Source organism: Pristiophorus japonicus, chromosome 10, assembly GCF_044704955.1.
Source record: "Pristiophorus japonicus isolate sPriJap1 chromosome 10, sPriJap1.hap1, whole genome shotgun sequence".
Lineage (NCBI taxonomy): Eukaryota > Metazoa > Chordata > Chondrichthyes > Pristiophoridae > Pristiophorus > Pristiophorus japonicus.
Window position 1 is genome coordinate 91,575,643 of NC_091986.1, and position 22,605 is coordinate 91,598,247.

At 47.6% G+C, this 22,605-nt stretch overlaps 1 protein-coding gene across 1 annotated transcript in view; it reads left to right on the forward strand.

The window, feature by feature from the left end:
- LOC139274765 (collagenase 3-like) overlaps positions 1-22,403 on the forward strand; it is a 66,891-nt gene extending 44,488 nt beyond the window's left edge. Inside the window, exons 9-10 of the mRNA XM_070891452.1 lie at positions 21,947-22,050; positions 22,303-22,403. Coding sequence (XP_070747553.1) covers positions 21,947-22,050; positions 22,303-22,403 — 205 coding nt within the window. The remainder of the gene's footprint in view (positions 1-21,946; positions 22,051-22,302) is intronic.
- The last annotated feature ends 202 nt before the right edge of the window (positions 22,404-22,605 follow it).

Sequence of the window (22,605 nt, forward strand, 5' to 3'; positions counted from 1 at the left end):
TTGTAAACGGCGAATGAACGGCACTGTTAGACTTTCACTTGCCCATAGACTTTCCAACGGGTTTTGGATAGCAAGTTGCTCTCAGTGGGATATCCGAACCCTCTACAGGGGATCTGGGACCTGTGTGAACAGGACAAGCAAATATGTGTCTCCTTAACCAATCAGATTTAAGAATCATAATGAACAACATAGAGTCTGAACTAGGAAGTGTCAGTTAGAATAATGAATTCAATATCAAATCAGGTACAAAAAACAAAATAAAGAAAGGCAAAGAAAGATTGAAATGTACATGCGAACATTCAAACAATGACAGATGGGTAAATACCCACTGGTCCAGCGAGCCAGTCCCACGCATATATATCACAATATATACACCCTCCACCCCACCCAAAACCATGTGATCTCCTGGGAGAGGCAAAGAAACAGATTAAAAAGCCCAGGCCAATTTGGGGAAAAAGTCTGGGAAATTCCTCTCTGATCCATCTAGACAATCGAAATGAGTCCAGGAAATGAATTCCCTGCAGTGTTTATTTTCTGTAAGAGGTGATCTCTGCCCCAGTCAGAATCAGGTCCAGCTCTCACTTGAAGGAATTCAGTGAATCAGTGTCCACCACATGAGACAGCAGCCTTTCCCAGAGGTCCATTATTCTCTGGGAAAAGAACCTCATCCTGTTATCTAACCTCGATCTAACATTATACAACTGAAAATTGTGATCCCTGGTCTTCACTAACCTAGTTAATTGGAACAAATGTCACCTGGAACAGAATCTATTCCCTTCATTATCCTATAAACCTCAATCAGATCACCTCTAAATCTACGCTTCTCTAAATTGTAGGGCGCGATTTCCCCTACCTTGGCTGGTTCGGTGCGGCCGGGGTCAGTGGTGGGTCCCGACCTTGTTGCTGGCTCCAACCCGCTCTGTAGAAGGATTTTACATTGATTGGGCTTGTTAAGCCCGCCTAGCACGTTTCCCGGCCAATTGAAGGAAGCGGGTCTGATGATGTAATTCGATAAAGCGTCATGAGCTGGTTTCCTTAAAGGGATCATGCGCAAACTCATTTTGGTAGTTGTGCTGTCAGTGTTCTACAGCATTAAGGTGCTGTAAACACTGACAAGCAGAGCACAAAGGTGCACGGCTGCACCCAGGCTCTCCCATGACTCCCAGAGTCAAAGCACGCAGTGAGGTTCTCTTCCCTTCCAATGGATGGAAGAGACCTCTCCAGGAGACCAATGCAGCCTAGTTGCACATTGCACAAGACGGTACACCAGGGATGTGGTCAGGAGGACCTGGCTGCAGTAACGCACGATCTCAGTAGATCACGAAACGTACTGCAAAGCCACACTCAACCTCACCCTGCTGTGCCACTCATCACATCTCCATCACTCTGCCTTCCCCTGCCTATTCCTGCACATCCTAACTCACACCAGCTTACTTTGCATCTCCACCCATCACTCTGTATCTACATTATCACTTCCCCATCTCACTAGCCAGCCCTCACACTCAACCACACTTTAGAACAATCATACCAACTAGCAACACATAAGGGTAGGCATTTGGGTGTTTTATGCAACGATCTTGTGATGTTTCTGTTAAGAACATAAGAACATAAGAACATAAGAACATAAGAACATAAGAACATAAGAACATAAGAACATAAGAACATAAGAACATAAGAACAAGGAACAGGAGTAGGTCATCTTGCCCCTCGAGCCTGCTCCACCATTCAACAAGATTATGGCTGATCTGGCCGTGAACTCAGCTCCACTTACCCGCCCGCTCCCCATAACCCTTAATTCCCTTATTGGTTAAAAATCTATCTATCTGTGATTTGAATACATTCAATGAGTTAGCCTCAACTGCTTCCTTGGGCAGAGAATTCCACAGATTCACAACCCTCTGGGAGAAGAAATCCCTTCTCAACTCGGTTTTAAATTGTCTCTCCCGTATTTTGAGGCTGTGCCCCCTAGTTCTAGTCTCCCCGACCAGTGGAAACAACCTCTCTGCCTCTATCTTGTCTATCCCTTTCATGATTTTAAATATTTCTATAAGATCACCCCTCATCCTTCAGAACTCCAACGAGTAAAGACCCAGTCTACTCAATCTATCATCATAAGGTAACCCCCTCATCTCCGGAATCAGCCAAGTGAATCGTCTCTGTACCCCCTCCAAAGCCAGTATATCCTTCCTTAAGTAAGGTGACCAAAACTGCACGCAGTTCCTGTGCAGCTACAGGGAGAAAGCAAAAAAGAAGCAGAAAGGTGACGTCACAGCCAAGGGGGTAAGTGATTGGTTGGTGATTGGTGAGTAGTTTTCTTTTTTCTCTTCTATAACAGTAAGTAACTTTTAACATTGTTGTTGCCAATTTAAGTGTATCTAAGGGTTAAGTCATGGCAGGAGAGCTCGGTCACGTGATATGCTCCTCCTGTACCATGTGGGAACTCAGGGACGCTTCCAGTGTCCCTGACAACTACATCTGCGGGAAGTGTATCCACCTCCAGCTCCTGACGGTCCGTGTTGCAGAGTTGGAGCTGAGGGTGGATTCACTCTAGAGCATCCACGATGCTGAGAACGACGTGAGTAGCATGTGTAGCGAGTTGGTCTTATCGCAGGAGAAGGGTCCACAGCCAGATAGGGAATGGAAGACCAACAGGAAGAGTAGTGCAAGGAAGGTAGTGCAGGGGTCCCCTGTGGTCATCCCCCTACAAAACAGATACACCGCTTTGAGTGCTGTTGAGGGGGATGACTCATCAGGGGAGGGCAGCAGCAGCCAAGTTCATGGCACCGTGGCTGGCTCTGTTGCACAGGAGGGCAGGAAAAAGAGTGGGAGAGTGATAGTGATAGGGGATTCAATTGTGAGGGGAATAGATAGGCGTTTCTGCGGCCACAACCGAGACTCCAGGATGGTATGTTGCCTCCCTGGTGCAAGGGTCAAGGATGTCTCGGAGCGGGTGCAGGACATTCTAAAAAGGGAGGGAGAACAGCCAGTTGTCGTGGTGCACATTGGTACCAACGACATAGGTAAAAAAAGGGATGAGGTTCTACGAAGCGAATTTAAGGAGCTAGGAGCTAAATTAAAAAGTAGCACCTCAAAAGTAGCACTGGGATTTCTACCAGTGCCATGTGCTAGTCAGAGTAGGAATCGCAGGATAGCGCAGATGAATACGTGGCTTGAGCAGTGGTGCAGCAGGGAGGGATTCAAATTCCTGGGGCATTGGAACCGGTTCTGGGGGAGGTGGGACCAGTACAAACCGGGCGGTCTGCACTTGGGCAGGACCGGAACCAATGTCCTAGGGGGAGTGTTTGCTAGTGCTGTTGGGGAGGAGTTAAACTAATATGGCAGGGGGATGGGAACCAATGCAGGGAGACAGAGGGAAACAAAAAGGAGGCAAAAGCAAAAGACAGAAAGGAGATGAGGAAAAGTGGAGGGCAGAGAAACCCAAGGCAAAGAACAAAAAGGGCCACTGTGCAGCAAAATTCTAAAAGGACAAAGGGTGTTAAAAAAACAAGCCTGAAGGCTTTGTGTCTTAATGCAAGGAGTTTCCGCAATAAGGTGGATGAATTAACTGTGCAAATAGATGTTAACAAATATGATGTGATTGGGATTACGGAGACGTGGCTCCAGGATGATCAGGGCTGGTAACTCAACATCCAGGGGTATTCAACATTCAGGAAGGATAGAATAAAAGGAAAAGGAGGTGGGGTAGCATTGCTGGTTAAAGAGGAGATTAATGCAATAGTTAGGAAAGACATTAGCTTAGATGATGTGGAATCTATATGGGTAGAGCTGCAGAACACCAAAAGGCAAAAAACGTTAGTGGGCGTTGTGTACAGACCTCCAAACAGTAGTAGTGATGTTGGGGAGGGCATCAAACAGGAAATTAGGGGTACATGCAATAAAGGTGCAGCAGTTATAATGGGTGACTTTAATATGCACATAGATTGGGCTAGCCAAACTGGAAGCAATACGGTGGAGGAGGATTTCCTGGAGTGCATAAGGGATGGTTTTCTAGACCAATATATCGAGGAACCAACTAGGGGGGAGGCCATCTTAGACTGGGTGTTGTGTAATGAGAGAGGATTAATTAGCAATCTCATTGTGCGAGGCCCCTTGGGGAAGAGTGACCATAATATGGTGGAATTCTGCATTAGGATGGAGAATGAAACAGTTAATTCAGAGACCATGGTCCAGAACTTAAAGAAGGGTAACTTTGAAGGTATGAGGCATGAATTTGCTAGGATAGATTGGCGAAAGATACTTAAGGGGTTGACCGTGGATGGGCAATGGCAGACATTTAGAGACCGCATGGATGAACTACAACAATTGTACATTCCTGTCTGGCGTAAAAATAAAAAAGGGAAGGTGGCTCAACCGTGGCTATCAAGGGAAATCAGGGATAGTATTAAAGCCAAGGAAGTGGCATACAAATTGGCCAGAAATAGCAGCAAACCTGGGGACTGGGAGAAATTTAGAACTCAGCAGAGGAGGACAAAGGGTTTGATTAGGGCAGGGAAAATGGAGTATGAGAAGAAGCTTGCAGGGAACATTAAGGCGGATTGCAAAAGTTTCTATAGGTATGTAAAGAGAAAAAGGTTAGTAAAGACAAACGTAGATCCCCTGCAGTCAGAATCAGGGGAAGTCAAAACGGGGAACAAAGAAATGGCAGACCAATTGAACAAGTACTTTGGTTCGGTATTCACTAAGGAAGACACAAACAACCTTCCGGATATAAAAGGGGTCAGAGGGTCTAGTAAGGAGGAGGAACTGAGGGAAATCTTTATTAGTCGGGAAATTGTGTTGGGGAAATTGATGGGATTGAAGGCCGATAAATCCCCAGGGCCTGATGGACTGCATCCCAGAGTACTTAAGGAGGTGACCTTGGAAATAGCAGATGCATTGACAGTCATTTTCCAACATTCCATTGACTCTGGATCAATTCCTATCGAGTGGAGGGTAGCCAATGTAACCCCACTTTTTAAAAAAGGAGGGAGAGAGAAAACAGGGAATTATAGACCGGTCAGCCTGACATCGGTAGTGGGTAAAATGATGGAATCAATTATTAAGGATGTCATAGCAGCGCATTTGGAAAGAGGTGACATGATAGGTCCACGTCAGCATGGATTTGTGAAAGGGAAATCATGCTTGACAAATCTTCTGGAATTTTTTGAGGATGTTTCCAGTAAAGTGGACAAGGGAAAACCAGTTGATGTGGTATATTTGGACTTTCAGAAGGCTTTCGACAAGGTCCCACACAAGAGATTAATGTGCAAAGTTAAAGCACATGGGATTGGGGGTAGTGTGCTGACGTGGATTGAGAACTGGTTGGCAGACAGGAAGCAAAGAGTAGGAGTGCATGGGTACTTTTCAGAATGGCAGGCAGTGACTAGTGGGGTACCGCAAGGTTCTGTGCTGGGGCCCCAGCTGTTTACACTGTACATTAATGATTTAGACGAGGGGATTAAATTTAGTATCTCCAAATTTGCGGATGACACTAAGTTGGGTGGCAGTGTGAGCTGTGAGGAGGATGCTATGAGGCTGCAGAGTAACTTGGATAGGTTAGGTGAGTGGGCAAATGCATGGCAGATGAAGTATAATGTGGATAAATGTGAGGTTATCCACTTTGGTGGTAAAAACAGAGAGACAGACTATTATTTGAATGGTGACAGATTAGGAAAAGGGGAGGTGCAACGAGACCTGGGTGTCATGGTACATCAGTCATTGAAGGTTGGCATGCAGGTACAGCAGGCGATTAAGAAAGCAAATGGCATGTTGGCCTTCATAGCGAGGGGATTTGAGTACAGGGGCAGGGAGGTGTTGCTACAGTTGTACAGGGCCTTGGTGAGGCCACACCTGGAGTATTGTGTACAGTTTTGGTCTCCTAACTTGAGGAAGGACATTCTTGCTATTGAGGGAGTGCAGCGAAGATTCACCAGACTAATTCCCGGGATGGTGGGACTGACCTATCAAGAAAGACTGCATCAACTGAGCTTGTATTCACTGTAGTTCAGAAGAATGAGAGGGGACCTCATAGAAACGTTTAAAATTCTGATGGGTTTAGACAGGTTAGATGCAGGAAGAATGTTCCCAATGTTGGGGAAGTCCAGAACCAGGGGTCACAGTCTAAGGATAAGGGGTAAGCCATTTAGGACCGAGATGAGGAGAAACTTCTTTACCCAGAGAGTGGTGAACCTGTGGAATTCTCTACCACAGAAAGTAGTTGAGGCCAATTCACTAAATATATTCAAAAGGGAGTTAGATGAAATACTTACTACTCGGGGGATCAAGGGGTATGGCGAGAAAGCAGGAAGGGGGTACAGCCATGAACTCATTGAATGGCGGTGCAGGCTAGAAGGGCCGAATGGCCTACTCCTGCACCTATTTTCTATGTTTCTATGTCTATGTTTCTATGTTCTCCAGATGCGGCCTCACCAATACCCTGTATAGTTGCAGCAGGACCTCCCTGCTTTTGTACTCCATCCCTCTCGCAATGAAGGCCAATATTCCATTCGCCTTCCTGATTACCTGCTGCACCTGCAAACTAACTTTTTGGGATTCATGCACATGTGCCAGGGTGTCCTTGGAGATGGAGCACGCGGTGTCCACCGGTACGCTCGCGGCCTTCCGCGAGAGGTGGGCACCGGAGGGACTGGAGTGCATCATCACGCCCGGCAACCAAATTTTAATTTGATTTTACGTTTTAAAGTTTATTTTGTTTTAATTGCCGGTGCTTTTAGTGTCCCCTTCCCTTTTTTAGGGGGCACTGGAAAATTGTGATTTTAGTGCCCAAAAAAAAAAAAGAAAAACTCAAAAAAAACAAAAAAAGGAAAAAAAAAGGGCCTTGTAAATGTCTGGCGTGTCACCCAGGTTGGGTGGCACGATTTAATGTTTTATGTTTTTGCAGGTAGACTCTAAAAGAGTTTCATGCACATGTGCTGTCAAACATTGAAATCTTTATTTTCAACCCTTTGTGTTCTTGGACAGATTAGTGTGCACCTTTGGAGGTGGTTTAGTGAGTTGCAATCAATGGTGAGACATAATGGTACCCCCTGCAATGGTCATGAGTGTGAAAGTAATGACTTGGGCATTGTAGGGATGCTTTATGGTGTTGGTGCGGGTTGGTGTCAACCTGGTCCATCTAGTGACAGCCAGGGTGTACAGCGTCAAGTGAAGTCAATCTGGCCATGGTGTGACCATCCCGGGCAGCAATGTGGTCGGGTGCTGAGGCCTGTGTCCTGTGCAGCATCAGTTGATTATGGAAAAAGTTGATGTTGTTGTTGATGCTGCTGGTGTGCCTGGTGCTGCTGGTTTTGGAACTGATCATGGTGGGATTCTGAGGACCAAGGTGAGATAGTTTCAAGGATGCTGATGTAATAGCAGGTGAAGTAGAGATGACAGAAGCGATCTGTCAATGGTGAAACAGGTTGTTCCATTGGATAGAGAGTTTACTCCAAACACTTGCAACCTGCATAAAGCTCAATCTGTCTTCCAAATGCAGTAAGCAACAGCTTCTGAGCTTGGAAAGTGAATAGTGAGAATGTGGCTTTTATAGCACATTTGCAGCTATCAATGATTAGGTGGTAACACAACTCTCAACGTCCTTACCTGACATGTTCCCTGAGCAGCGTAGACCTTGTGGGCAATTTCGTAAAATGGTAAGGTGAGATCAAAATTTTAAAGGGCTGTTAACAAGGTCATAATGACCTAAATTGCCTCCCCCGCCGTTGCAAGTCGGGTCTGTTCAGCATTAACCGACCCAACATCTGGGACAGTAGCATGGCGGCAGGTTCCCGACCCACTGTCAGTAAAAAAAAATTCCCAGACAACCCGCCATCAAACGCGCCCGCTGACCCCCCCCCCGAAAAATTCTCCCTGTCATGTTCCAACTCTTTTGGCCTTTCTTGATAACTAAAATGCTTTAAACTTGGAATTAGTCTAGTGGCCCTCCTCTGCACCCTTTCCAAAGTCTAATATCACCCATCATGTGAAGAGACTGAAACTGGACACAGTATTCCAAGTGAGGTCTGACCAAGGTTGTGTACAAGGACAAAATAGTATGCCTTGTCTTGTACTCAATTGTCCTACAGATCCACCCCCAGACCCTATTTGCTCTAGCTATTGCTTCACAGCATTCCTCATGTACTTTTAAATATGTATAAACTAGATTGTCTAAATCTCATTCTAGCCCCACCTTCTTAAATGCTTTTCCTTGCAGGGTGTATGAATGATTAGCATTGCCCTGGCCACATGCATAACACTGCATTTATCCAGGTTATACATCATTCGCCAGTCATGAGCCCAATCTTCCAGCACCTAAAACATCATCATCATCATCATCATCATCATCATCGGCAGTCCCTCGAACCCAGGATGACTTGCTTCCACGTCAAAAAGTTCACAGGTGTTTCAATAAAGGATCTAAAATCCAGGTCTGAACTAAATCTTGAAGGGTGGAAGATGCCTGTGCGTGAGCATCGACTACAGTTCTAATACTTGCACAGATCTTGGTATCATTCACAGATCGTGCCCCAACAACTACATCCAGATCATGAATAAAAATTGTAAAACGCAACGATCCCAACACCGATCCCTGCGGGACACCACTGGTGACAGGTCTCCAAACAGATCTAAATCCATCTGTAATTATTTTTTGCCTACATCCTGCCAATCCAGTTCTCAATCCAGCTCAACATACTACCGCTAAATCCAGAAGCTTTGAACTTATAAAGAACTCTCTTGTGCAGTATCTTTTCAAAAGCTTTTTGGAAGTCTCATAGGCAGTGCCTCGGAATCGAGGAGGACTTGCTTCCACTCCCAAAGTGAGTTCTTTGATGGCTGAACAGTCCGATACGAGAGCCACAGACCCTGTTAGAGGTGGGACAGACATTCGTCGGGGGAAGAGGTCGGTGGGTCTGGTTTGCCACGTGCTCCTTCCGCTGCCTGCGCTTGGCTTCTTCATGCTCTTTGTGTTGGGACTTGAAGAGCTCAACGCCCTCACAGGTGTACTTTCTCCACCTCGGGCGGTCTTCCAGGTATCAGTGGTGATGTTGACTTTACCAGGGAGGCTTTGAGGGTTTCCGCTGTCCTCCTTTGGCTCGTTTACCACGAAGGAGCTCCGCATAAAGCATTTGCTTAGAGAGACTCGTATCTGGCATGCGAACTATGTGGCCTGCCCAGCGAAGCTGATCGAGTGTGGTCAGTGCTTCAATACTGGGGATGTTAGCCTGGTCGAGGACACTGATGTTGCTGAGCCTGTTCTCCCAGGGGATTTGCAGGATCTTGCGGAGACATCGTTGGTGATATATCTCCAGCGACTTGAGGTACCTTCTATACATCGTCCATGCCTCGGATCCATACAGGAGGGCGGGTATTACTACAGCCCTGTAAACCATGAGCTTGGTGGTAGATTTGAGGGCCTCGTCTTCAAACACTCTTTTCTTCAGACGGCCGAAGGCTGCACTGGCACACTGGAGGCGGTGTTGAATCTCCGCATCAATGTCTGTCTTTGTTGATAAGAGGCTCCTGAGATATGGGAAATAGTCCACGTTGTTCAGGGCCATGCTGTGGATCTTGATGAATGGAGGGCAGTGTTGAATGGCAGTGACAGGCTGGTGGAGGACCTTTGCCTTACGGATTTTAAGCATAAGGCCCATGCTTTCATATGCCTCAGTGAATACATTGACGATATCCTGGAGTTCAGCCTCTGAATGTGCGCAGACGTAGGCGTTGTCCGCATACTGCAGCTCAACGACAGAGGTTGGGGTGATCTTGGACCTGGCCTGGAAGTGGCATAGGTTAAACAGCTTCCCACTGGTTCTGTAGTTTAGTTCCACTCCAACGGGGAGCTTGTTGATTGTGAAGTGGAGCAAGGCAGCGAGGAAGATTGAGAAGAGGGTTGGAGCAATGACGCAGCCCTGTGTGACCCCGGTCCGGACGTGGATTGGGTCTGTAATGGAACCGCTGGTAAGGATCTCGGCCTGCATGTCATCGTGAAACAGGTGAAGGATGTTGACAAACTTTTGGGGGCATCCGAAATGGAGGTGGACACTCCATAGATGCTTACGGTTGAGAGTGTCAAAGGCCTTTGTAAGATCGAAAAAGGCCATGTGTAAGGGCTGGCGCTGCTCCCTGCATTTTTCCTGCAACTGTCGTACTGCAAAGATCATGTCTGTTGTGCCCCGTAGGGGACGAAATCCGTGTTGTGATTCCGGGAGGAGCTCCTCGGCCACAAGGAGAAGACAATTGAGGAGAACTCTAGCGACAACTTTCCCAGTGGCTTATAGCAGGGAGATTCCCCTTTAGTTGCTGCAGTCGGACTTGTCCCCTTGTTTAAAAATGGTCGCAATCACTGAATCTCTGAGATCTCTCGGCATGCTTTCCTCCCTCCAGATGAGAGAGAGGACGTCATGTATCCGTGCCAACAGCGCCTTTCCGCCATACTTTAGTACCTCAGCAGGGATTCCCGTAGCCTTGTTATTCTTGAGCTGTTTTATGGCTTTGCCTACCTCGTGCAACATTGGAGTTTCACTGAGGTGGTGGTGGGTCGCATGCTGCGGGATGGAATCGAGAACACTCGAGTCAAAAGCAGAGTCTCGATTGAGGAGATCTTCAAAGTGCTCCTTCCATTGGGCCCTGACAGTCTCGGTGTCCTTGATGAGTGTTTCCCCGTTCTTGGCCAGGAGTGGGGTGGGGCCTTGGGAGTTTGGGCCGTAGGTGGCCTTGACTGCAGTGAAGAATCCTTGCATATCGTGGCTGTCAGCCAGTTGTTGTATCTCCTGTGCTTTCTCCATCCACCACCTATTCTCTAGGTCCTGGGTTTTTTGTTGAACCTGAGCCTTGAGCCGTCTGTAATGTTGTTTTGCAGCTCCTGAGTTGAGTTGTTGCTTGAGGCTCAGAAATGCTTTGCGCATGCAATCTTAGTTTTTCGATCACCTGATCATTCTCATCAAACCAGTCCTGGTGTTTTCTGGTTGAGTGACCAAATGTCTCGTCACAGGCACTGGTTATAGAGGCCTGGAGGGCAAACCAAGCGCTATGGGCATTCAGCATCTCAAGGTCATCAAGGCACGCCAGATTAGCTGTGAGGCGCTGGCTGTATAGGGCTCTCTTAGCTGGGTCTCTAAGTGCCCCGGCATTAACTTTTTTGCGGAACTGCTTCTGCTGTCCCCTCTGCTTTGGGACAATGTTAATGTTGATGATGGATCGCACCTCCCTCATCCACAAACTTTGTAATTATTGTGTCTGTTCGGACTCTAGTGATGACTCCATGAGGTAAGGTATTGTATTTGAATTGTGGTGGCATTAGTCCATTTATTGCAGCTCCTGAGTGAGGGTACAGCATGATGAGCTCCCTTTTATACCTGGTTACCTGTCGTGTACAGGTGACCCCTAGGTCTCCACCAGCTGCACCCTCTGGTGGTACAAGCATAGTGTATACAGTGTGAAGGTACATCCAGTAGTCTTATGTAACTGTACATTGAGTGTACAGGGATTATACTTATGTTATATATACACAACATCACTCTCCCCTAAGTCTTGTGCCACTAGCCTTTGTATTGTGTGCTCTGGCCCTAGACTTGAGTGCCCAAAGCCCTTGCACCTTGTCTATGCTTTGGCTTGGCTCTCTCCCTGTTGACCCCCAAGTCCTTATTGGCACAACATTGGGAAATGGTCAGCAATGGACGGTTTGAGGTTACAGTGGGGGGTTGAGTGGATTCTGGGTGTGATCCATGTGTGTCCATGGCTACATACATCCATTCCCCCCCCCCCCCCCATACATAGACCATGTGTGTGGCTCAACACCTGCATGTGCATACATGTACAGAAAGAAAGAACAAAAAAAACATAGGAATAATTACATCACTGTTTGGGTTCTGCAGTAGTGGGACAAGTACATTTTACAGGTAAGGTACATACGTGGTATCACAGTCTTGCCCCTGGGTTGTGTAGGTGCAGGTGGGTGAGGACGCTAGTTCCAGAGTGACTGGACTGTGTCCAGGTTGTCTGATGGCGGCGCTGCGCCCCCTGCCAGCTGGGTGGGATCGGATCGCTTACCTGGCTGAGTCTCAGGGCCTTTGCCGTTATCTAGTGGTGGGCAGAGCCACAGGGGTGTGTGGCCTCCCTGTCTTCCTTTGAGGGCTGCGGTGGCTCCCTGCTGCCCTTCAGCGGTAGTGGGAACCTGGTCATCCCAGGTCCCATTGGGAAAGCTGGAGGGTGCTAGCCTCTTGCTCCCGGTGCTGACCCTGGTGGCCAGAGAGGTAGAGCCGATCAGGGGCAGGGTACCGATAGTTGTGCCTTTGTCATCTGCTGATCGCTGGCCCTGCAGCTGGTATGCTCCCTCTGTGCGTGGCCACGTTCCCTGGGGCATCACATTAGTCCCGGAGGCGCAGCTACATAGTCGGGTAGCTCGCTGGACCTGGGTGCTTCTGACGGGAGGTTGCCCTTGGTTTTGTCGGCATACATGTAGAACCCGGCATCGCACATCATTACTTCATTTACTTTCACAATACATTGGTTCCGACCGCAATCGCCCAACTTATCATGGTTAGTTAAATTTACAAACTTGAATTTGTCAATTACATCTCTTACATATGTATTACCGGTATCGTTGTATAACGAGTGGAACTGTCCCTTTATTTGTGATTGGTTGCCGGTCTCCTTTAAGAGGGCCTTGCAATCTTTACCCCAATCTGGTTCGCTGCTCGGCATCACGTGTTGCTCCATCAACGCTGCTCCTCGTGGCCTACCGCCGCCATCTTTACTTCAGACGCTTCACCTCATGGTTCAGGCGCCATCTTCTTTCTCTCCACGAGGTAGGCTGTGGTGATCCTTTTCTCCCCAGGTTCTGCCATGGAAGCAGGGAAGTTGCCTTCTGCGCCAATTTTCTTCCTCCGGAGTCTTGCCGCTGGAGCCTGGAAGGTGAGGTCGGGTCGTTTCGGCTGGATCATCTCGCAGTTGGGTTGAGCGGTCTGTGTCATCTCCACGCAGTCAAGTTGCGCGTCTGGTTTTTTACGTGCAGTGCTGGATCCAATTTCGGGGCAGCGGAGGACATCGATCGCCGGAGGCTGGAGGTTTTCCCAGCTCCAACGGATCTTTTTCATCCATCTTCTTTCTAGCAGCGTTGGACCATCACCAGCAACGATCCACAAAAGTAACTTGTGCATCGCGCCGTCATGGAACACCTGGACATCCATGCTGCCAACGACTGGGATGATGTCGCTTGTGTAGGTGAGCAGCTTCACTTGGATCGGGATCATTTTAGGTCGTTCGACTGGATTGTCCCAGAGTTTCTCAAAGGCCGCCTGATTCATCAGTGACTGGCTCGCCCCTGTGTCTACCTCCAGCGTAACTGGTACATCGTTGATTTCGACTTCCATTTTCAACGGGGAACTCTCGGTGGTGCAGGTAAACATTCCCTACACCTCATCGTGGGGCTGAACTGCCTCATGGACTCTCTCTTCATCGTCGCTGGAGTCCGGGTGATCGGCTAACTCTTCATCGACTCGGTGAGTACAATTTCTCTTGCACATTCGCTGGAGGTGGCCATGTTACAGCCTTTGCATTTGTAGTCTTTATAGTAGCACTGGTGGGCCCTGTGATTTCCTCCACAGCGCCAGCATGGGGTTAGCCGGTTGGCCCCATGTGGAGGACTCGGGATTGCGTGTCTCGGGATTCTGTTCTCTCTCCCCTGAGGGAGACTGCTTGCAGCAGCCCTGCCTCCAACAGGTGCTAGTCGGTTCACAGTCCTTGCTGGGTTGGAGTCCTGAGGGTGAGTCATCTGCTTGGAATCACAGGCTGATATCATGAACACCTGGCTCACTTTAATTGCCTTCTGCAGGGTGACAGTGGTTACTGCAGAGAGCAGCTTGCGGAGAAGGCCCTCGTGGCTGATTCCAATAACGAAGATGCCTCGCAGCGCTTCGGTGAGGTGGTCGCCAAAATCACACGGTGCAGCCAATCGTCTGAGGTCTGCAGCATATTCTGCGATTCTTGGCCTTCGGGCCGCCGATGGGTGTAGAACCAGCTTCTGGCTGTGAGGATGCTCTCTTTAGGTTTGAGTTATTCCTGTATCATCGTTATGAGCTCCACATATGTTTTGGTCGTTGTCTTCTCTGGGGCTAGCAAGTCCCTGACGAGGCCATAGATGGTGGGCCCACACTGCTGAGCAGGATGGCTCTGCGCTTATCAGCCAGCGAGGTCAGGTTGTCTCCCGCCAGGTCGTTCACAATAAAGAAGTGTTCAAGCCTTTCCACAAAGGCCTCCCAATCTTCTCCATCGCGAATTGTTGAAATGTGCCAAGGTTAGCCATTTTCGCATGGAAATTCGTAATCTCGTCGCCAGTTATTTTGTCTATAGCACACTAGTGATGACTCCACGAGGTAAGGTATTGTACTTGAACTGTCGTGAACTTAGTCCATTTAGTACAGCTCCTGAGTGAGGGTACAGCATGGTGAGCTCCCTGTTATACCTGGTTACCTGTCGTGTACAGGTGACCCCTAGGCCTCCACCAGTTTCACCCTCTGGTGGTACAAGCATTGTGTATACAGTGTGAAGGTACATCCAGTAGTCTTATGTAACTGTACATTGAGTGTACAGGGCGTATACTTATATTATACATACACATTAGTAATGTTTTCAAAAAATGCAATTTTATTTGTAAGACCTTTTTATGAAGCCATGTTGAGTGTCCCTTATATGTCCCTCTCAATTCAAACATTCATATATTGTGCCTCTAATGATTCCCTCAAGCATCTTACCTATGACTGATGTTAAACTAATGGGCCTATAGTTACCCGAATCTGTCTTGGCACATTTTTAAACATTAGCTCCTTCCAGTTTACAGGAAACATTCTAGAGTGCAGTGAGCTATTAAAAATACAGGCTAGGGGCTCGCACAGCACATATCCGATCTCTCTAATAACTCACCAGGCCCGGATGAAATGTATCCCAGACTGTTAAGAGAAGCAAGGGAGGAAATAGCGTAGGCTCTCACCATAATTTGCCCATCTTTTCTGGCTACAGGTGTGGTGCCGGCGGACTGGGTAACAGCTAACATTGTACCATTATTTAAAAAGGGAGAAAGGAATAGATCGATGAATTACAGCTTGTGGCCAACACTTCGCCGTAGGCAAGTAGGCTTATAGAGTTGTGCCTGGTCTCCAGTTGTCTTGGACCCCCTTGCCACTGGACCAAGACCTTGTTCAGCTAAGCCTGTGTGCTTGCCGGTGTGCAGTGGTCACCCCACGTTAAAAGAACTCACGCACAGGCATCTTCCACTTCGTCAGTATGAAGTTCGGGACCTGGAACGTCAGGACCCTCATGGACAATCCCAACAGCAACAGGCCAGAACGCCACACTGCTACAGTTGCCCGGGAACTCAGACATTTTGACATTGACATCACCGCCCTAAGTGAGACCCGGCTGGCAGGGGAAGGCCAGTTGAAAGAACATGGTGGAGGTTACACCTTCTTCTGGAAAGGGAAACCAGAGGCAGAACGCCGCCTTAATGGAGTCTGCTTTGCCGTCAAGAATGAGCTGGTCGACCGCCTCAAAGACTCCCCCTGCGGGGTTAACGAAAGCCTCATGACTCTTCGTATTACCCTATCCCGGAACCAATGCGCCACAGTCATCAGTGTGTACGCCCCTACACTCGATACAACGGATGAGGCTAAAGAGGGTTTTTATTCCAACCTCGAGACATCCTTGTCCCGCATCCCCACGGGCGACAAATTGATTCTCCTGGGTGATTTTAATGCCAGGGTCGGCAAAGACACAGCTCTCTGGGGAGGCGTGATTGGCAGAGAGGGGATAGGGAAAGCCAACTCCAGTGGTACCCTACTCCTGACAAAATGTCTAGAACATGAACTCATTACCAACACCCTGTTCTGCCAGAGGGACAAATACAAGGCATCGTGGCAACATCCTTGCTCTAAACACTGGCACCTGCTCGACTACGTCATCGTCCGAGCCAGGGATCGCAAGGATGTGCGCAACACCCGTGCCATGACAGGAGCTGACGACTGTTGGACGGACCACCGCCTAAACTGATTCATCATCAACATTAACATTGCCCCAAATCAAAGAGGACAGCAGAAGCAATTCAGCAAAAAATTTAATGCCGGCCACTTAGAGACCCAGTTAGAGAGTCCGATACAGCCAGCGCCTCACAGCCAATCTGGCGTGCCTTGATGACCCTAAGATGCTGAATGCCCATCCCGCTTAGTCTGCCCTCCAGGTCTCCATAACCAGTGCCTGTGAAGAGACACTTGGTCACTCAACCAGAAAACATCAGGACTGGTTTGATGAAAATGATCAGGAGATCGAAGAACTAATAGATCGCAAGTGCAAAGCATTTCTGAGCCTCAAGCAACAACCCAACTCTGGAGCTGCAAAACAACATTACAGACGGCTCAAGGCTCAGGTCCAACAAAAAACCCGGGACCTAAAGAACAGGTGGTGGATGGAGAAAGCACAGGAAATACAACAACTGGCCGACAGCAACGATATGCGAGGATTCTTCACAGCAGTCAAGGACACCTACGGCCCAAACTCTCAAGGCCCCACCCCACACCTGGCCAAGAATGGGGAAACACTCATCAAGGACACCGAGGCTGTCAGGGCCGGATGGAAGGAGCACCTTGAAGATCTCCTTTGACTCGAGTGTTCATGACTCCATCCCGCAGCATGCGACCTGCCACCACCTCAGTGAAACCCCAATTATGCATGAGGTAGGCAAAGCCATAAAACAGCTCAAGAATAACAAGGCTATGGGTGTGGATGGAATCCCTGCTGAAGTGCTAAAGTATAGTGGAGAGGCGCTGTTGGCACGGATACATGACCTCATCTCTCTCATCTGGAGGGAGGAGAGCATGCCGGGAAATCTCAAAGATGCAGTGATTGTGACCATTTTTTTAAAAGTTGACAAGTCCGACTGTGGCAACTACAGGGGAATCTCCCTGCTATCAGCCACTGGGAAAGTTTTCGCTAGAGTTCTCCTCAATCGTCTTCTCCCTGTGGCCGAGGAGCTCCTCCCGGAATCACAATGCGGATTTCAGGGCACAACAGACATGATCTTTGCAGCGCGACAGTTGCAGAAAAATGCAGGGAGCAGCGCCAGCCCTTATACATGGCCTTTTTCGATCTTACAAAGGCCTTTGACACTGTCAACCATGAGGGTCTATGGAGCGTCCTCCTCTATTTCAGATGCCCCCAAAAGTTTGTCAACATGTTTTGCCTGCTTCATGATGACATGCAGGCCATGATCCTAACCAATGGATCCATTACAGACCCAATCCACGTCCAGACCGGGGTCAAACAGGGCTGTGTCATCGCTCCAATCCTCTTCTCAATCTTCCTCGCTGCCATGCTCCACCTCACAATCAACAAGCTCCCCGCTGGAGTGGAACTAAGCTACAGGACCAGTGGGAAGCTGTTTAACCTACGCCGCCTCCAGGCCAGGTCCAAGATCACCCCAACCTCTGTCGTTGAGCTGCAGTATGCGGACGACGCCTGCATCTGAGGCTGAACTCCAGGATATAGTCAATGTATTCACTGAGGCATATGAAACCATGGGTCTTACACTTAACATCCGTAAGGCAAAGGTCCTCCACCAGCCTGTCACTGCCGCACAGCACTGCCCTCCAATCATCAAGATTCTCAGCGCAGCCCTCAAACGTGGGCCATTTCCCATATCTCGGGAGCCTTTTATCAACAAAGGCAGACATTGATGTGGAGATTCAACATTGTCTCCAGTGCGCCAGTGCAGCCTTCGGCCATCTGAAGAAAAGAATGTTTGAAGACCAAGCCCTCAAATCTACCACCAAGCTCATAATCTACAGGGCTGTAGTAATACCCGCCCTCCTGTATGGATCTGAGGCATGGACGATGTATAGAAGGCGATGGGGGTGGGGGGAGAGAAGGAGATTGGTGGGAGAAGGAGATTGGGGGGGGGAGAAAGAGATTGGGGGGGGGAGAAGGAGATTGGGGGGGGAAGGAGATTTGGGGGGGGAAGGAGATTGGGGGGGGGAAGGAGAAGGGGGAGGGAGGCTGAATGGGGGGGGCGTAGGAGAAGGGGGAGGGAGGCTGAACGGGCCGGGCCCGAAACTTCGGGCAGGGCCCGTCCCCAGCACCAGATTTACAGATAGGTAGTGTTGGGTTGGGTCGGGGGGGTGGTGGGAGGGAGGTCGGTTCGGTTCGGGTCGGGGGGAGGGAGAGAGGGAGGGAGAGGGAGGTCGGATCCAGTCTGGAGGCGGGGGGGGTGGGGAGCGGGTGTCGGGTCCGGTCCGGGGGCGGGGAGGGGAGCGGGTGTCAGGTCCGGTCCGGGGGTGAGGGGGGAGCGGGTAGTGGGTCCGGTCCAGGGGCGGGGGCGGGGGGCGGGAAGCGGGAGTCGAGTCGGGTCGGGAGGAAGCAGGAGCTGGCCGTGGGAGGAGCCTTATCCATGCAGCCCCAGTGAGGCCATTCGGCCAGGGCTAGGGTCTGCGTGCTTCGGGCCCCTCCCACACAGTTTCGGGCACCTGGAGCTACTGCACTTGCGCGCCCACTGTAGCGCGCATGTGCAGAGGTCCCGCCACTGTTTTCAGCGCAGGGACCTGGCTCCGCTCCCTACAGCTCCTGCTGCGCTGCGCCGAGAGCCAGAGGACCTGCAGGAAGGTGGAGAATACGGAGGGTTTTTTTAGGCGCACTTTGTGGCGCGAAAAACAGGCGTCCAGGTCGGGACTACGCCATTCTAGGCGCGGCTCGAAACTTGGGCCCAATAAATGGTAGGATACTGAGAAGTGTAGGGGAACAGAAGGACCTTGGAGTGCATGTCCACAGATCCTGAAGGTAGCAGGACAGGTAGAAAAGGTTATTAAGAAGGTATACGGGATACTTTCCTTTATTAGCCAAGACATAGAATATAAGAACAGTAAGGCTATGCTTGAACTGTATAAAACACTAGATACACCAAAGCTAGAGTACTGCATACAGTTCTGGTTAGCATATTACAAGAAAGATGTGATTGTCCCAGAGCGGGTACAGTGAAAATTTATGAGAATGTTGCCAGGACTGGAGAGTTTTAGCTGTGAAGTAAGATTGGATAGGCTGGAGGTATTTTCTTTGGAACAGAGGAGGCTGAGGGGAGACTTAATTGAGGTGTATAAAATTATGAGGGACCTAAATAGAATGGATAGGAAGGACCTATTTCCCTTCATCATCATCATAGGCAGCCCCTCAAAATCAAGAAAGACTCTAAAAGTAAGTTCTTAGGTGGCTGTACAGTCCAATATGGGAATTACAGTCTCTGTCACAGGTGGGACAGACAGTCGTTGAAGGAAAGGGTGGGTGGTGAGTCTGGTTTGCCGCAAGCTCCTTCCGCTGCCTGTGCTTGCTTTCTGCATGCCCTTGGCGACGAGACTCGAGATGTTCAGCACCCTCTCGGATGCTCTTCCTCCACTTAAGATGGTTTTTGACCAGGGACTCCCAGGTGTCACTGGGGATGTTGCATTTTATCAAGGAGGCTTTGAGGGTGTCCTTGAAACGTTTCCTCTGCCCACCTGGGGCTCGCTTGCCGTGTAGGAGTTCCGAGTAGAGCACTTGCTTTGGGAGTCTTGTGTCAGGCTTGCAAACAATGTGGCCTGCCCAGCGGAGCTGGTCGAGAGTGGTCAATGCTAAGCAGAGAGGTCAATTACCAGGGGCATAGATTTAAAGTATTTTGGTAGAAGGATTATAGGGGAGTTGAGGAGAACTTTTCCCAGAGTGTGGTGGGGTCTGAAAGGGTGGTAGAGGCAGAAGGCCTCATCACATTTAAAGGGACTTGGATATGCACTTGAAGTGCCGTAATCTACAGGGCTACGGACCAAGAGCTGGAAAGTGGGATTACGCTAGATAGCTCTTTTTCGGCTGGCACAGACATGATGGGCCGACTGGCTTCCTTCTGTGCTGCAATTGTCTATGATTCTATCCTTCAATAGCCCAATACAGTCTTTGTCAGTTTCCTGACTCTTCATATAACTGAAAAAGCTTTTACCATTACTTCCACAGTTGCCTATGATAATTTTTTCCATTTGCCTTTTTGCTGATCAAACAGCAGCCTTTGTTTTTTTTAGTTGTTACTTGTACTCAACTCGGTTTAGTGGAGCATTAAATGCCTTTAATATATAGATACATTTCTGTTTATATCTTATTTGTCTTTGTACATAACCAGTCAGCCATCTTGGTTTTTCATACCACTCTTCCTTCTTTTGACGTTGGGTACAATATTTGTTTTCCACATTTTTTGTCTTGTCCTTAAAAACTTTCCATTTGTATTCTACATTGGTCTCATCACCACCAATTAGGATTAGCCAATTTACCCATTCCAAATCAAGAGCCTGTTCAGTGAAATTTGCTCTTCTGAAATCTGGTACGAGTTGCAGAATATCAGTACCTTTAGTTCTGCCAGCCACTTGAAACTATACAATATTGTGGTCACTGTTGGCCAGATGTTTCCCTACATGGAAGTCCCTTACAAGGTCTGGCTCACTACTAAACACTAGATCCAGTATATGATTATCCCAAGTTACGTCATTAACATGTTGAGTTACGAAACAGTCCTGTATATTTTCGACAATTTTTTCAGTTGCACTTCCCAACACAACAGAGGGTCAGCCATTGTGCCAATGATTAAGAGAGAGAGAGAGAGAAAGAGCCAGAGAGTAAAACTTTAAAAGAATGTATTTACATTTTTTAAAATCTCAACAATAATTAAAACCTGAAGGAATGAGACACCACACTTGTTAAAGTTAATTTTCAGTGCCAGAAAGGTTGTTTGGCAGTAATTAAGACTTATCACACTGTTAAAAGGGTAATTAGATAGGAATGGACAAGCCCCAACTTTTTGTGGTGAGTTCAGTCCGCATCTACGATATAGGTACAGGAACTTCATACCATTCAATACATTTGAATGGAGGGCCAGATGGCGAGATGCCGTTTTTATGGAGGAGCAGCACAACTTGGACAACAACTTCCAAATTTTCCATTTAACATGTGTGATATTGCTGTCCAATTTGCAAATAAATAATTGTGATGCTGTTAGTCTCACCAGTATTTTACTGCGAAATCTGACAAATTACTTCAGAAATAAAAGTGCAATTATATAACACATTATATAACGCAGGGACTGTATCATCTTTGAGTGTGCACGGAATTTATCAACCTGATTTATCCTGCCATTCCAAGTCCGTGGAATGCCAGCATGATAACACATTTCCATTTGTGTGCATATGTGAAAAGCAGAACAAATAACATGGTACAATGCATTGAATACTGATCCTGCCATGCAGCTGAACTCCAGGAATACAGTGTTACATTGCCACCAATGAATTCATATTCAGCCAGAGTCAGAGATAGATCCTTGCAATGGGCCACCTCATTGAAGAGGCAGCAGGATTCCGAAACAGCAGAAAACGCCAACCATTGTGTTTATTATTTCTCACACTATTTAAAAAACAAAGCTAGGTTCAGTGATCCCACTCTCCCAATAGAGAATTGCGCTCAAATGGAGCATAGGGTGAAGATGGGCTACAACACTACAGAGTAATTCTCTAAGCTATGCTCCCTGCGATCACTGAATTTAGCCGATGGTTATAAGAAGGAGGTGGTATAATTGGTGAAGTGGGGTCATGGCTGATGCACGCCGTCATAATTGTTGAAATGAGAATTCAAGTAATTACACCATTAATCCTGTATTAAACCTTAAGCGCAGAGTTAATAGAGTAGATCAATTCACAAAACCAAACCTGGATGGCATTAATTGTGAAATGCTAATAAAAAATTCCTGCATTTTTAAATAAATCATTTTTGGCACTAGAGTTTTCTCAAGCAAGGGTCTTCAAATAATAGGGAATATGCAATATTATTTATCGACTTAGTAAGTTTACACAGTATAACATGAGCCATTTTTACTAAATGTGTTTCATTCTCTTCTGTTCAGTTACAATGACAAAATAAAGACTATGGACTATGGCTACCCAAAATGGATAAATAGGAGCTGGCCAGGAATCAATGACAAAATAGATGCTGCCTTTCAGAATAATGGTGAGTGCACCCATAGTAGCAGGAGTTTATTAAAACCTTAAAATGTCACAGGATATACTGCCACATACTCAAACTTGGCAGTTACTAATTTAAATTCTGCTGGATAACAGAGTTATGTACAATTAGCTCAACAAACGGCATGATAAACATTTTGATGGTTGATGAAACAGAGAATATTGCTGATAGAATTACAGAACCAATTCTATTCTTATCCCAGATTTATTAACATAGTGCTCTTCTGTCTTTTCTTAGGCCTATTTTACTTCTTCAGTGGGTCACGGCTGTATGAGTACGACTACTGGAGAAAAGAAATTGTTCGCACTTTAAACTCCAATAACTGGCTGGGATGTTAAGCATCTGAATTAAGGCCCACTATATAATGTATATTTTCGTCTATCATCCAAGCTTCTGTGTCAAGAACCTTCCAAGAAGAGAAAGCAGTTGCGGAATTTGAGTTCAGTAAACAATATCTGAATATTACAAGTTCTTTTACTGCATTTAACTTTATACCATTTTAACAAAATGATTAAGCAATAATAAAAACATTCGAAAACA